Source organism: Galeopterus variegatus, unplaced genomic scaffold (genome assembly GCF_000696425.1).
Source record: "Galeopterus variegatus unplaced genomic scaffold, G_variegatus-3.0.2 Scaffold3800, whole genome shotgun sequence".
Classification (NCBI taxonomy): Eukaryota; Metazoa; Chordata; class Mammalia; order Dermoptera; family Cynocephalidae; genus Galeopterus; species Galeopterus variegatus.
The window spans coordinates 181,966-198,222 of NW_007729911.1; the positions used below are offsets into that span (position 1 = coordinate 181,966).

The window sequence follows — 16,257 nt, forward strand, 5'->3', positions numbered from 1 at the left end:
CACTGGCTGAGCGAGGTGCGGAAGCAACACCGAGGGTTGCGATCCCGTTGCCGGTCACGAACAAAGACAAAAAGACGGAAAAAAAAAAAAAAGACCTCACTTAGTTCAATCCTCACAACCACCTCTGATGATTACTTTCATTATCCCCATTTTACAGCTGGGTAAACTGAGACCCTGGGAGATTAAGGAACTTGCCCCAAAAGTGGCAGAGATGGGACTACATCTCAGACCTTTTTACTCCTCATCCAGCATTCTTTCTGTAACAACTGAGATGCCTCCCAGCCTATAATGATTTATATTTGGTGACATTTATGGGCTTAGAGTTTCTATAGCATGAGTAAATCCCATGTAGCTTATAAAATCTGAAAATACACATATATCTCTGGTGAAGGCAAAATTGCTGTACGGCAGACAACAAAATAATCCTGATGATGAAAATTTTTGATTTCCTAAGGCTGGAGAAAAAAAAAATCTCAGCCTTCCTCTGAGAAAGGCTGAAGACAGTGCCCTCACCTCAACATGTGAGAGATAAAATAATGTAAAGTGTGTCAAGAGAGAACTGTGACCAGGGACTGAGCCCAATTTTAGGGAGAATATAGATTCGTACATTTCTCAAGCAAGACTGTTCAATAATTTTCCACATTGTCTGTGCACACGACTCCCAATTAATTAACAGTGAGAGCCCCTAGTAGGTGTGGGAGACTTCAGGTCAGTTGAAGTAAGAATCAGGAGGAACAATCAGGAAGCCTGGAGGCTTTAATGCTGCCTTGGCCTTGGAAGAGACATCTTAGCCGGAAGAAAAACCAGGCTCCTAACACATGCCCTGTTTACTCTGTAGGAATCATGTGAGGAACAGATGACACTATAGATATGAACACAGTTTGAGAAAGAAAGTGTTCTACACTGACATGGCTGCACCGTGGAAGATGTAGACTAGCATCCATAAAGTAGGACTCAAGCCTGGAGCTCATTATACCTTTCTAATAATAATGGCTACATTTCATGAACTCCGATTATATAGGTTACCTCATCGGATATTCACAAGAGTGAGGTGCCATTGCTGATCCTGTTTCCAGACACTCTCAGGCTTAGAGAGGTTTTGTAACCAGCTTAAGGTCATCTTGCTAATCCAGGCTGAGCTGGGCTGTGAGCCTGGCTGCCTGGCCCCACAGGTCATGGTCTTAACCACTACACAACACTCTCCCAATACCCTGCCTCCGCTGCCTTAGGCTGGCTGCTCTCAGAAGCATAGAGGTTTCCTAGCCCAGCATCTGAGCTTTTTCACCTCTACAGAAACGTGCTTCAGGCCGAGGGCTTCACGGTACACTGGATCCCCCTGCTCCGAATGTTATCCTCCTTCCTGTCACTGCCTATTTACTGCATGCCAAGTGCCTTACACCTACTGTTTTGTTTAACCTGCAACGCCACGAGACAGGATTATTATTCCTCTTTTATAGATGAATAAACTTGCCCAAGATCACACAGCTAATAGGAGGTGGGGCTGGGATTTGAACCCTGTCTGTCTGACGCCAAAGCCCACCCCATTAGCTTCTCTGCAATGCCGCTTCCTGAGCAAGGCCCTTGAGACCCCAAAGTGAGCCAAGAGCAGGCCTAACCAAAGGCAGCATGCACCTGGAGCAGGAGGAGAAATCAATATTCCTAAAGGGGACTGTTCCCACAGGAACCCGCCAGTATCAAACAGGAGTGTTTCAATGTGCTGCCTGACACTTAATTAGGCAGTAATATTTATTTCTGCAAATAGAGAAAGAAAAGCCTCCCACAGGCTTCCTTAGCAATTGTCAATAGTCAGTCAACTGAACTCCCCCATAACTTCCCTAATGGATGAAACTGCAAATTATCCCCATGGCTCACAGTTACCTTTCCTTTTCAGCCTTCAGAATATCTGCTTATATATGAATCCTTGATAAGTGTGCCTGTTCAGCCTGGTCAGGTGACTTGAAAGAGTGGCAAAGGAGGAAGTAAGACACAAGATAAGACACCTGCTTGCCTGTTAACCAGTTCTAATTTGTCCCTCAGCAAATTTGAAGGAAAGCGTATCAGAATTTGAAAAACGAAGCTGAGGTTAAAAAATCCTCCAATAGGCATGAGTCTGCTTCAAAATATTCGTGGAAAAATAGAATTGAAAGATAATACAAAATTTTCCATGAACTTTTTGAAGTACCCTTGTAGTTGGATAAAAATAACTTCAAAGCAATGGTCTATACGTTCATGAAATGCAATTTTTCCTCTCAGCTAAAAACCCTCTGCTCTTTCTTTGTGTTTCTTTGAACAAAGTGTTTCTCACTTACTTTATTTTTCAAAGAAGTTTCAGAATCCAACAAAAGGAGGGTTAGTTACATGCTTGGATTTTGCTCAACCAGATATTAATTAACGGGGCCTGTCTTTATGAATGAAAAGGCAATTGTGGGGATTTCTTTAAATTTAAAAAATAATTATGAATCTTCCCAGAATTTGATATAAGTGTTTATCATCCTCATTTTAAAAATGAGAAATAAATTGGAAAAAAAAAATTTTTAAATGTGTAGGCATTATAGTGAAGTGTTTAAGAAGGCCTAGAACCTGGAATCAAACTCCATTTCTGCCATATACTAACTTTATGACCTCGGTCTAGTTGCTTGACAAACGTTTTGTTTCCCCATCTGTATAATGGGGGATAACAACAGAAATTCACGATACTACCACACAGCCTGGCACACAGTCATTCCCCTGTGGATATTAGCTGTTCTTAGGTAGAAGGTAGCAATATCAGCCTGAGCTCCAGGCCCCGAGCCCTGGTGACATCAATCTTCACACTCCCCTCTCTAATTCACACCCTCACCCTGCTTTGCCATCTGATCACCTACAGTGGCCTAAAAGGAGTATTTGCCCATGCCGAACCTTCTGCTGAGAGCTGATTTTATTTTCAGCAAAGTACTCCGAAAGGAAGAATTGAGAAGCAAAACCCTCCCACGCACCGGACACACTGCTGACAACCTTAAAGGAAATATAAGTAAATAACTGTAAACACACATGACAAATATTGTACAGGACATATGCTGTATAAATATAGCAATGTGTTCTGCATTCTTGAATATACTCTGCTAGCCCTCTGGAGACCAATTTATGAATAAAGCTTTCCACCAGAATTTCTGTCTGAGTACTGGGGAGTTAGATTAAAGGTTGAGAATGTCTGCTTTGAGAACATTCGGAGTCTCCACACCAGCCCAACGCTCTGTATCGATCCTCTTTCTTACCATGGATTTTGCCTAAATAAACCAGCTCAGGTTTCAATGAGAACAACATTTTAACTGCAAAAAGCTAACTTGTAAGCTGAGGCCAAGCAAAAAGAAAAATAAAAGAAAAAGAAGGGGTCATGAAAGGAAAGAAATAGACATTGAAAAACTGCCTCAGTGTAAAGAAATAACAACACAAGTTCTTATTATGGGACACTGCACTCACAAGCTCAAAAGGTGTAGATGATATTACTCAACACCATCCCAAAGCCACCTGGCATTTAGAAAACAGAATCAGGGAGAAGAAAAGCAAATCTTTCTGAGCAGAGGCCCCCAAGAGGGACCCTGTCCCCCAGAGCAACAGCCGAGTCCCTTACGGGCAGTGTTTTGCCGTCTTCAGCGCACACACACATGATCACTTCCACGTTCCTCTGCGTGGTCTTGTTGTACTTGTCAAAGTCACCTTGTAAGAGAGTAATGTAGATGTCGTTCCTGACATCCCCTGGGGTGGAGAGAGAGAGAGACAAGAATCAGAATCTATGGCAACAAGAGAGACACTAACCAGAGGAGAGGGAGAGCGAGAGGAAGTGCCCCATCTAGATGGCTGGTAATGAGATTTAAATCAGAACTGTTTGGAAAGAGCATTTTTTACTTCATCAGGGAGGCTGCAGAAGTAGGTAACAAGGGGATAAAGGGACATTAGGAAATCCATTGCAAAAAGGGAGTAGGGTCGTCAAAACTGGCCATGTTTTTCTCTGCATTAAAATCATTTAATTTCCATCCTCTAGTGACACCTTCTGGGAAGGCAAAGGAAAGCTCCACTTGAATTGATCCGATGAATAACAACTAAATGTATACATCCAAGCATCTTTTATTGTACGGAAGCAACTCTCCATGTGTCCTAGAGACATAGGGTTAGGAATGAGGTGCAGAGAATCTTCGGGGGGGTGTGGGGGAGAGGGGAGAGAATAGGAAATTCCACAGGAGAATGCATGGAGAATTGAGGACTCGAAGCAGGTACAAAAGAAAAGTGATGATAATAATAATAAAAAGAAAACAAGAAAAGAAAAAAATGAATGCGGGGACAGATAAATGACAGTAGAGGTGACCTGTGGACCGCATACAACTGGAAAGAAAGACTGAGTCACTGAGTGGTCATAGACAGAAGTCCAAGACATAGGTTTAAGACAAAAAGGAAAGTTTCAAAGGAGTGTTATCATGTAATCTCCCTCATTTTTCTTTTATTACGTACACATTTGGAAAATGTTAGTAGTAGCGGTTACTTCTGGAGACAAAGATTTGAGGGAGCTTTTAACATTTCACTTTATACCTTTTCAAGCTATTTGAATATTTTACAATGAGCATGGATTCCTCTGGTAATAAAAAAATAGCTTGAAAATTTAAAAGGATGACAATATTCCCACAGAAGAATGGAATGGTTCTACATGTAGTAAAATAGAAATTATGTCCATGATAAATTATGAAGTAATGAAGCAAGTTGCAAAACACTATATAAAGGATATTGAGTAAGAGTGTATAAACTGTATAAAGTGTGATCCCATTCGTGGGGAAAAAAGTGCTTGTGCATGTATTTATGTGTTTGTGTTTATTTTGTAAATGTGTAGAAGATTTTAGGTATGCAAAAATCATTTTCAGTGGTTACCTTCAGGGAGAGAGATAGAAAGAGGCAGTAAAAAAGGAAGGAGTTAATTGTTAGAAAATGGATTAGATAAACTGAATTCCCACCTCCCCCTCTTTCCCCTCAGGGAAGATCAGAACAACTGTGTCCTACCCGGCATGATGATCTCTGGGAAGCCCAGCTTCCTGGCCACCACTGTGGTCCTGTCCACCAGGTGTGGATAGTCCTTGCGGATCTGAATGATGTCACCCACCAGCATCTTCATGGTCACCCAGAGACCTGGAAGGGAATATTCACCATAAAGAGCCAACTTATTCAGGTCTACCCTCCCACCATCTCTCCCCTCTGTCTCTTTCTGGGGTAGACCACTGGAAGCCAAGACACACAACCATAGATGCAGTGACCCAGCCCGGGAGACTCTGGAGCGAGACACCTCTGGGTTTGAATTCCACCAGTTACTTTTAGCAGCATCAGCCTCTGAAAACTATCCACCTCTCTAAGCCCAGATTTCTAAAGTGGGGATGATACCATCTATCTCACAGGACTGGGGTAAGGATGAAACCAAACAAGGGAACTTATTAAAGTGCCTGACACACAGGAGCTATTCAAGGTATATCAATTCCTTTCTTCCTTTGGGATCTGCCTCCAATGTGCCTCAGGAGAGGTGTTTTCCATCCCTAAATATCACATGCTCCCATTCTTCCCAGGAGGCTTGGAAGGCTAAGTTCTGAAGCGTTCAGGATTTTGATCTGTTTACTGAAGAGTCAGGGGCTCCCAAGCTGGAGCAGGTGCAGCCCACCCTGCACGTTGGCACTGTACCTTGCCCTCCACTGTCTCCTTTGAAGGCTGTGACTTTGCCCAGCAAGCTATGTAGAAAGTCATTTTCAGCTGTGACCCTGGAAAGGAAAAGGAAGCACAAAATGTGCATGTAGTGCCTTCGTGCAGTCTCCAACCCCATGAGGTCCCAGGTGCTCCAGGGAGATCCCCAGCCTTAGGTGAAAAGTGAGACTGTCTGCCAGCTCAGAGAACACGGATGCCATCAAGAAGCACAGAGCTCTTTTTCACAAAGCAATGTGGCCCTGAATACCAATGCTACAAGTAGAGGCCATTTCTATTCCCTAGGAAGACTCTTAAAAAGGAAGGATTCCCAAGCCCTCAACATGAGTATGTGTTCAGCAAGGTGGCAAAGACTTTAGTTGCTCTTGCAAAGTCCTAATCACATGCCTCAACCGGAGTCACTGGCCTCATTAGCTGGACCATCCTTGTGCTTATTAAGTCCTGACAATGCTCCAAAATGAGGAGTCCCACTTTCTCAAAGACTCCTTTTAGGGCAAGGAAAGGACATTTCCCTCTTCACTGGCCTCCTCCCATCATGGATAAGTCTACCCATGAGAACCAGGTTAAGGTGCACTGTGACATCTTCCTGATATGCTGTTTCTTTGCAGCTTCTTGGATCCTGTCACACTTGTAATTAATCTTTTGTTGTGCATCTGTTTAATTCCCCATCCACACTATATGCTCTGTGGAGACAGGGCCATGTCAATCTTTTCATCACTTCATCACCTACGCCTAGCACAGAGCCAGCCCCTTGCCAGGCCTTCAACAAAAGCCTGTTGAATAAATAACATTTGATGAGTGAGTGGGTGAAAAGCTGGTTGGTTTTGAGTGCCTTGGCACTGAGCTGACCGTTCTCATGCTGCCATCCTCTTGGAAGGCCCTACCTGCCCATCACTAACTCAAGGAACCAGTTCACTGTGCGCTCAGTGGCCCTCAGTGAGAAAGGGTGCAGTTTAAGAGAATAGAAAGAAATGGGAAATCTCTTACGGGTGAAAAGGAATGAAGTGCTGCTTTTCTTCATCACTCTCTGCTTTCCCCTTAATGATGTCTGTTATATCCATAACTGCAAAGCAAAGAGAAATGAATTAATGGTTGAACTTCCCCCCTGCTCCTAGGAAGGAACGACAAGTGGGTGAGATTATAAGACAGGAGGTAAGGCAAGGGATGCCTGGGGATCAGGACAGCCTAAAAAGGCAAGCGAGCCAGCATCGGACAACACACAGACAGCGAACGTTCCAAGCACGCCTCTGGGCAAAGCAGGCTGGGAAGGCAGCAGGCCGGGGAAGCATCCAAGGGCCCCATGGTTTAGCAGAGGCCAAAAGGAAAGAATCGAACAGTGGCTATGGAGTTGAGCAGTTAGGTTCCGACACATATGTATCAACGGTGCCTGCAACACCCATTGCAGTGACTCCCTTTGGGATCTGAGAATCTCATGCAATATTCACCCTCTTTTCAGAAACATGTTCATATACATAGACACATAATTGTAGGATCCTTGAACCCTGCAATTCCAAAGGGATCCTGGCTCCTCTGAAACCTCTCCTTAAATCAGCCACTAAAGATCCATAAAACCGAGGTAAAAAACTCCCACGCTAGAATGGAGGTTATAGAAATGGGGGAGCTGGAGGGAAGAGCTGAAAAAAAGCTACTCAAATAGAGGCCAAACCCTAGTCACATAAAATACCTTTACCCTTAATATTCCAGGCCCTGGTCAGGGAGCCGTTAAAATTTCTTGGGTAATAATCTCACACTGCATTTAGCTAGAGCGGGGAGTCAGGGAGCAGAGAGGAAGAGGAATTGTCATTTGATCTACCATTTTCCCTGAGTAACAGACCCTCCTCACCCATTCTCAGTGCCTGTGATTTGGGTGGGGCAATCTCTGTCTGGCTCCAGAGTTGTTCATATGATCTACAATCTGGCCTGGTGGATCAGAAAATCATATCCCCCTGCCCAGAGTGAATGCTCTGGAGATGAGCACATGACCTATATTTAAGCTCCTGGTGCTTCTGCTCAAACTAATGGAAAAGAGGTACTTTCTTTCCACTGGTAGGATGCAAGCTTAGAACAGATGACCAACATCTTGCCAGCTAACTGGAGAGCCATCTTCAGAATAAGCCAGCATGAGGACATAGAAGCTTAGAGAGAGAGAAACATAAATTCTTGTGAGTTCCTGGATCCAGCTATGCCTGAAGCAATCTATCCCTAAACCCTTAAGTAATACCAGTAAATAAAGTATCCTTATTTTGTTTTGTTTTTTTACTTCTTTCAGTGTAGTATCTCTGTCACCTGACACCAAAAGAGAGGTAAGGCTTCAGCTGAGGACAAAGGCACACTTTGAGGTAAGGTTGGAGGGACCTCACTGCCTTAACAGGAACACTGCGATGTCAGGAGTGTCCCACATATAGAATGAGAGCATTTTCAAGCAGGAAGGGATTTCATGGATCTACCACGCCCAAACAAGTCCCGCATTTTGCATACAATAGAACTAAGGCTCTGGGGAAAATACTTGTCCAAGATCACCTGGCTACCAAAAGAGAGGTAAGGCTTCAGCTGAGGACAAAGGCACACTTTGAGGTAAGGTTGGAGGGCCCTCACTGCCTTAACAGGAACACTGCGATGTCAGGAGTGTCCCACATATAGAATGAGAGCATTTTCGAGCAGGAAGGGATTTCATGGATCTACCACGCCCAACCAAGTCCCGCATTTTGCATACAATAGAACTAAGGCTCTGGGGAAAATACTTGTCCAAGATCACCTGGCTGGCTAGCTAGGAACAATACCAGGTTGAAAAACCAACTAGCTCAGTATAACTAATGTCTTCCAGTCCACCAATGTACAAGAAGTGCCAGGGAACTAGCTGGAGAGCCAGCAGCTTTGCAACGGCAGAAGATCAGGACAGCCCGAAGTGAGGACCCTGAAACACTGGGTTTCAATACGGTACACAGGGATTATAAACGGCACACGATTAAAATTTTATATTTTAATAAAAAAGAATAAAACTGTCATATCAAACTGCTGTGTTCACAGGTATTTAAATTGTCTTTTAAGAAAAATGTACTTTAGTTTAAGCAAAGTGGGTTGATTAGAAGAAAATATATTAGGTAAATAATAGCGCAGGTGATAGTCACATATAACAAAAACCATTAAAGTAGGATGAAGATGCTGAAGCCTGGGAAACCCCAAGGGAGCTAGAGCTCAGAGAAGCACGCAGAGCTGATGTTGTTCTACGGTGGCCTCATTTGGGACTCCACCGGCCATGCCTGCTCTCCAAATGTCCATTTCCATCTGGAGTCTAGATGTATGCTGGGTGACTCACTCTGTGTAACTGCATTTCCTGTCCTGGATTTTTTTTTTTTTAATGATTTGCTGCTCATAATTAGATCCTGTCCGTATTGTTCTTCCTTTTTCACAGCACTGGGGAGCGAAGGCGCCAACTGCTCAGACGGCACCGTGCCCCAGCGCTCAGCTCCAGACACCAGGATCGCATTATTCACTGCATTCATCATAAATCTGGACTTAGTCACCAATTATTTCGATTTAGTCACCAGAAATGTAGTTATTAAGGGCTGTCTGGCATAAATTTTGCAGGGCCGTGGGGGCAGCAGGAGGAGGGGAGAAAGAAATCATCCTTAGAACATGGCCATATAAAAAGGTGATGGTGTGGAGTGTGTCATTACCTGCCACCCCAAAGGGCCTCCTCAGTCCCTGCGTGCACTTCTTTGTATTAGTATCCTTAAGATCCATCTTCCCAACCCGGACTATTTGACAAATCAAGTAAATTTTATCCCTGTTGAGGTCTTTGTTTCCAAGATCCTATAGGGCAAGAAACAAATAAGTTACACACATGTGCTGAGTTGAAAAAAAAAAAAGTAGAAAAGAAAACCTAGTAATAGTAATTTCCGAGGCACATGCTTAATGCTCGGTGTACACGCACCAATCACACAATTAGTCCTGGAAGAGGCAGAAAACAAGGCTATTGCTCCCATTTCACAGATAAGAAAGGTGAGGTTTGGAAAGGACACTGAGTGACAGGACTCTAGTGTTCCATTCCAATTCTTCCACCTCAAACTGGTAGGAAGAGAGAAGGCTGGAAGTGCAATACCAGTTGTACAGGCAGGGTTCCCTATATGCCAGGTGATGGACCCCAAAATAACATTTTCTACACAGAGAAGGAAAAAGGAAGAAGGGAAGATAATAACAGCTACCATTTAGTGAACACTTAAAGTGCATGTATCCATTGGGTTGCGGTAGTAGCAAATGATGTCAATATCTCAGAGCTCACAACACAGCAGACATTTACTTCCAGTGCAGGTGGGTCGGTCTGCTTGCTTACTCCCTCTGGGCCCCTGGCTGACAGATTTATCAGACACTTGGCTTCATCTGTCCCAGTAGAAGGGGAAGGGACTGTGACAAATCACATCTTGGCTCAAAGATTCCACCCAGAAGAGGCATAAACCACTCCTGCTAGCATTTCACTGGTCAAAGCAAAGCACATGGTCACACCTAACCTCAACAGGGTGGGGTGCTGCACTCACCTGTGTGTTTTTGTAACAGCCTGAACAGAAAGGACCCCATTTTGTTAAGCCTTTGAATTTAAAAACTTGTTCTCTCCTATAATCCAAACCACAGAGCCTGCAGCTAATTGCCAGAACACAATGACTCTTGCTCTCACATTATACACAAACAATTAGAGGGAAAATTATTAACCCAGATAGCCATTCTTTACTAGCTTACTAACCTGATTTTGTTTGAGAATAACAGTAATTGAGCCCATGGAGAATGAAGTATGACACTGGTCAGCTCCCACCCAGGAAGTTCCTTGAGGATTATCTGAAACACTCAAGCATGTCTGCACATTCCCAATTGGTCACCATGAATCAACTTTCCACCACAGACCCCTATAAAACCCTTTGGCAAACCTGGGAGAGACGGAGATGGTCTTTGAGACATAAGTCTACCATTTCCCCAGGCTGCCAGCTTCCTGATTAAAGGCCACCTTTCCTTACACCAACACTTGGCTCTCGTTTATTGGCTATTGGGCAGTGAGCAAACGGATCTTTGGGGTCTTGGTAACATGTTTAGAAGGAGGAAAGCTGAAACTGGTGAACCACACTAATGTGTCATGCACTGTACTGAGTGGCTCCTACATTATTGTATCATTTCATTCCCAACAACTCTTTTAAGTAGATCTCCATTTTACAGATGGGGTAACTGAGACAAAAAGAAGAAAAGGGGTTTCCCCAAGGTCACAACCTTAATCCTTGGAGACACTGGGCTTTGAGACCAGTCACTCTGACACCAAACACCACAAACATAGCTACTGCAATGTAGCTGCCTCGCCATCAGAAACTCACACAGGAGGGAACACCAGCCTGCGTACCCCAGCATCTGACTTCCTTGCTCAAATCTAAAGCTTCAGTGTTCTTGGGGGCCCCCTGCCAACTGGGATAAGCAGGGGAAGGAACAACGAGGCTTGCTATTGGCATCAGAGCAGAGAACTCTGGGCCTGCCTTTGCTAGGAAACAGCTTCTTCTGCTCCAAGTTAATACCCATGTGGGCATATACACTGGGAAGGAGCTATAAGCTCACATCCAGGCCAGGACCCAAGCAAAGCAGCCATCCCCAGCCTTGCACTGTGGCTCGTGTGGGAGGAAGGGAGCGGGGTATGCAGAGTCTCTGGGAATAAGGCAAGGCCCCCATGCAGTCCAGACCTTCCTGCTTGGGGTCTGTGATTGTTGAATTTTTTGTGTCAACTTGCCCAAGCTATGGTGCATAGATGACTGGTCAAATACTAGTGTAGATGTTGCTGTGAAGGTATTTTGTAGACCTGACTAACACCTACAATCATCTGACTTTTAATAAAGGAGATAACCATCCATAATGTCCATGGGCCTCATCCAGTTGAAGGCCTAAAGGGCAAAAACTGTTTCCCAGAAAAGGAGGAATTCTGTCTCAAGACTCTAGTGCAGAAGTCCTGACCGAGCTTCCAGCCTGCCGGCCTGCCCTACAAATTTCAAACACTTAACCTTTTGGTTCTGTTTCTCTGGAGAACACTGACTGATACAAGGACCGTCTTTTCACCAGCTGGAGGAAGGGGCATCTACTTCTCCCCTTTCCAAGGTCTCACTGCTGTAGGGAGAGAGGAAGGGGAGCGGGGCTTTCAGGTTAGGAGCCCCTCCCTTTTGCATCCGTGCCTTGCTGTAGACATCTGAGTCTGAGATCCCAATGATCTCACATGCAGATGGCTGAAAGAGCCTCTCCTCTGTCCTGCCTGACTCTTTCTTCCAATCCATCCTGAAAGCTCCTACAAACTCATCTTTAGAAGCCACATCTACTGTTTCATTTCTTTCCCCCCACAATGTCAATAGCTCCCTATTTCCTACCTTATTAGTGCTAATCTTTTCCAGTTGATGTAAAAAAGCCTAGACATAATACATCCAGCTGTCCTATCCAACTGATCCCCACTATCCTCTGCATGCAAGTACTCTATTTTTGTCACAAAGATTTCTTTATTGCTCCACAAACACACAAGGCTCACTTTCAACTCCGATCTTTCTTCCTAACCACCCCCCTCCTATACCTCTGCCTCAAATACTTACCTTTTATTCCTCTATATATCCAAATCCTTTTCATCCTTAAAAACTCAAATCCTGCTTCCTTTTAATGACCTTCGACCCTAATTACTTCTTTCTTCTGGTTAGGATTATTCTTATTTTTGAAATATTTTGAAATTGGTGTCTTTCAGAGACATTCCAGAGCCACAGAGGCCCTGGCACCTGAAAGGTTCCTAGTTGTTATATGGGCTGCATCATGTCCCTCTCCCCCGACCCCCAACACACACACAAAATTCATATACTGAAGTCCTAACCTCTAGTACCTCAGAATATGACTGCGTTTGGAGATAGGGTCCTTAAAGAAGTAATTAAGTTAAAATGAGGTCATTCGGGTGGGCCCAAATGCAATATGACTGGTGTCCTCATAAGAAGAAAAGATTAGGACACAGACACACAAGAGAGAAGACCATGGTGAAGACGCAGGGACAGGATGGCCATATGCAAACCAAGGAGAGAGGCTCAGAAGAAACCAACCCTGCTGACATCTTGATCTCAAGACTCCTAACCTCCAGAACTGTGAGAAAATAAATTTCTTTTGAGAAAATAAATTAAGTCAACCAATCTGTGATATTTTGTTATAGCAGTCAGGCCAAACAAACTAATACACCAGATAAACCTGTAAGATTCCTAGATAAGCCCACATTCCATCTCTCTGAAAAGATTTTACTTGCTCAAAGGAAAATATCAGATCTTTAAGAGCTGCCTCATTGGAGACCTCCTGGCACCAGAGGATCTTAATGTTATGTAAACTACAGCAAAATGCTTGAGCACAGGTTATTCTCAGGAGGGTGTGTATTTGGGCAGGTCTCACTCAGAATTGTGCTCCAGAGTGTGGTGTCTCCAGTCATTTCTACTTTGGCCTTACAAAACTTGAATGTACTGGGGAAGCAGGACAATGGAACCTGAAACAAGTGTCACTTGGTTTAGTAATTCATTACTACTCCTTTTATTGTTCACTCTTGTGTCCTGCATGTTAGCAGCAACCTCTAAACTGGGCTAAATCTTAGGGAACCTCATGGTAAATGCTGCTTTGCTCTTATAGGGCTGAGAAAAATGAACATGTAAGGCAGACAGAGGGAAAGTCAACAATGAGCCAGACCCAAGTGCCAGCTCCTCAGGCTCAATGAGTTGGAGACCTGCCCCCTAAGAGGAAACTAGAAAGAGCTAACATCCAGACAGGAGAGAAATAAGGCCAGCAAGCCACATGCCTGCCAAGTCTTATCTCATCTCTCCCTTAAACGTCACCTTGACACCCAGTTGAAAGTAACTTCCAGTCAAATGCCATCACATCACTCTGTTAATTATCTGTATTGCTTAGATTGCTTTCCAACATTGCTCTCATTTATTCATTCGTTTATTTACAACCAGAATCCTCCCTTCTCCATTGCACCAGGAGGGGAGGGGCCTCCTCACCTTATTCTGCTGTATCACCAGCTCCCAGCACAGAACTGACACACAGTAGGTACTCACTGGATAGCTCTTGAATCAGTACAAGAAGTGAGAGCACCATGACCTTCCTTGTCCTGAAAGGAAGACTCAGATCATCTCAAGAGAGGGAAGCATCAGCCTGTTGAACCAAACAACCAAGGTTCCCAAATTCACTTGTTCTGAGAATTGTGTATGGCACAGGCAAAATCCATGAAGGCGGGATCGCATTTTCATTAATACTGCATGACACAAATTTACTGATGCCCTTTCCTTCATGTTATATCACCAATTGCTTCTCTGCAAAATGCCCCACTGATTGATTCCTTGTCTTTCTCGATCTCATGAAACATCTGTCTCGTGGTTTAATCAGGAAGCCCCATGGGACTCTCTTATTTATCATGAAAACAAATAGTCTCCTCCTTCTAACTAATAATAGATAAACACAATTGAAGTACATTTATATATGTCAAGAAAACTTTGTCTAAGCAATTAGGAACTATGATTCTATTCCATGCCTCTGGCCCGTTTTTCAGGAAATAACAAACAAAATAAATCAGCTATACCCCAATCTAATCACAATGTAACATTAGACATTGCACTTAATGGGCTGTAACTGGACAATGATTGTAGAGCAAGGTAGGTTAATCTAGCATGTTGGTCACTCCTGGATCAAACCCATCAGTTTGGTCAATGCCCAAATCCCTCCTTGGCTCCTCTGTAATTTCCCTTGCTAATACAGGCAATTTAGTGAAAAAGCTCATAAATGGTCTTCTCCCCAAAGGAGCTTGCAGACAATACTAATATCCTTAGATGTCTTAAGATCACATTTTTAACACAACATTGTGAAAACAGGACAACAGAGAGGTCTCTGCTGAAAACTTTAACCCTTATTTTTCTCTTTCTTTCCACCGTTTTCCCGATTCAGAACTAAAAAGCCAGGTTTACCCTCAAAAATAAATCATCCAAACAACAACTGATTTCAACATTTCTACATATAAGTCTTTCCCAGTGTGTACAGCATTTAGAAGGATGTCTTAAGAACCCACCAGATCTTTAGTCATCTGTGACTTAATCATTCCCAAATACCCAGTTTACCAAGGCAGTCAATGTTCTAGAAAAAGATCAATTATTTTTTCTGTTATATTTTAGAAAGGTTTTCAGAAAGGCCTAAACCAAAGAAAGGAGCTAGGGTTAGCCATGAATTAATTGGAAAATCAAAATAGCTGCTGTACCCAGTTCACCTAGGCATTATTGCTCAGAGGTTTGTGCTTGTTTCTGTAGCACTCTGCCTGTGTTCTCAGTGTACAGAAGTAAGAAAGACAGGAAGGGAGGAAGAAAGAGAGAGGAGGAGAAGATCCATCTTCCCAAAAGCTTCCTCAGGGTACACAATGTCCTCTGTCAGCTCTGAACCTCTGCATAAAGCCTAGAACACAGCTCTGCACCAGGGCCATGCTCCATCCTGACCAACAGACCACCCTCATCTCCAATATCACATCCTTGTGAGTGTGGAACGTGGTGATGAGAAGAGAGTGCACACTCACCGTGAAGACCACCTTCAGGTTGTTCAGCATCTCAATCTCCTTCGGAAAGCCCCTGCTGCCCCATCGTACCAGGTAGTTCTCGCTGTTGGAAGAAGAGTGTCAGCCTGTTATTGTCAGAGGCTTGACATTCATTCAGTAAAAATATTCACTGAGCATCTGCTATGTGCCTGACACCATGCTAGCTGCTGGGGTTATGGTAGTGTTTGAAACAGATGGGGTCCTTCCCTCTGAGAGATCACAGTCATGTCAGGAGCCAGACATTAGACAAGCAGGGCAAAGAATTACAAACATGTGTATTTGCAACCTCTTTCCCATCCCCATCTGCTAAGCAAATTCTGGCACAGCTGCATTCTCTGTTATTGAGAGTGGCAGAGACAAAGGGGGAAAAGGTTTTAGTATGTCTTGCTGGACATTAAGAATATGTTTGCCCTTTCCAGCCCACTCCCCTTTAGAGACTGAGTAATGATTTTAATTAAGTCACCCTTTGAATGTAGGACTGTCCTCTTGAATGGAATGTCATACTGTGATGGACAATACAGGGCCATGCCATTATCTGAGATACACTTAGATAATTATTTACATGCAGTTGTGACAACTATTTATACGCAATCGTGCTATAAAGGAAAAGTTCAGGAAGTTGTGAGAATGTACATTAGAAGGGGCTGACTTAGTCTGGGTGGTCAGGGGAGTCTCCTGTGGAAATGATATGTAATAAAATTGGTCAGGAAAAGAGAGTAGGAAACAGAAATGTTTCAGGCAAAGTACACACGCATGCAAAGGCCACGTGGTGGGAAGAAGCTTGATGCATCTAGAAACAGATTCAAGGGAAAAGTGGTAAGAGAAAAATTAGAGGGAGAGGACAGACCATGTAGGCGTTGTAGGCCATTCAAGGATTTTGACTTGATCTTAAGAGTACTGGAAACCTAACGAAAAGTTTTGTGAGGGGGCAGTCACACAGCTCTGAC

The 16,257-nt window shown here is 43.7% G+C and overlaps 1 protein-coding gene across 1 annotated transcript in view; it reads right to left on the reverse strand.

Annotated features, from left to right (window-relative positions):
• DOCK2 (dedicator of cytokinesis 2) overlaps positions 1-16,257 on the reverse strand; it is a gene marked incomplete at its 5' end in the record, with an annotated part of 156,106 nt that overhangs the window by 123,383 nt on the left and 16,466 nt on the right. The window contains 6 exons of the mRNA XM_008586010.1: positions 3,611-3,735; positions 5,026-5,151; positions 5,692-5,768; positions 6,697-6,772; positions 9,387-9,522; positions 15,293-15,374. Of these exons, the coding sequence (XP_008584232.1) occupies positions 3,611-3,735; positions 5,026-5,151; positions 5,692-5,768; positions 6,697-6,772; positions 9,387-9,522; positions 15,293-15,374 (622 nt within the window). The remainder of the gene's footprint in view (positions 1-3,610; positions 3,736-5,025; positions 5,152-5,691; positions 5,769-6,696; positions 6,773-9,386; positions 9,523-15,292; positions 15,375-16,257) is intronic.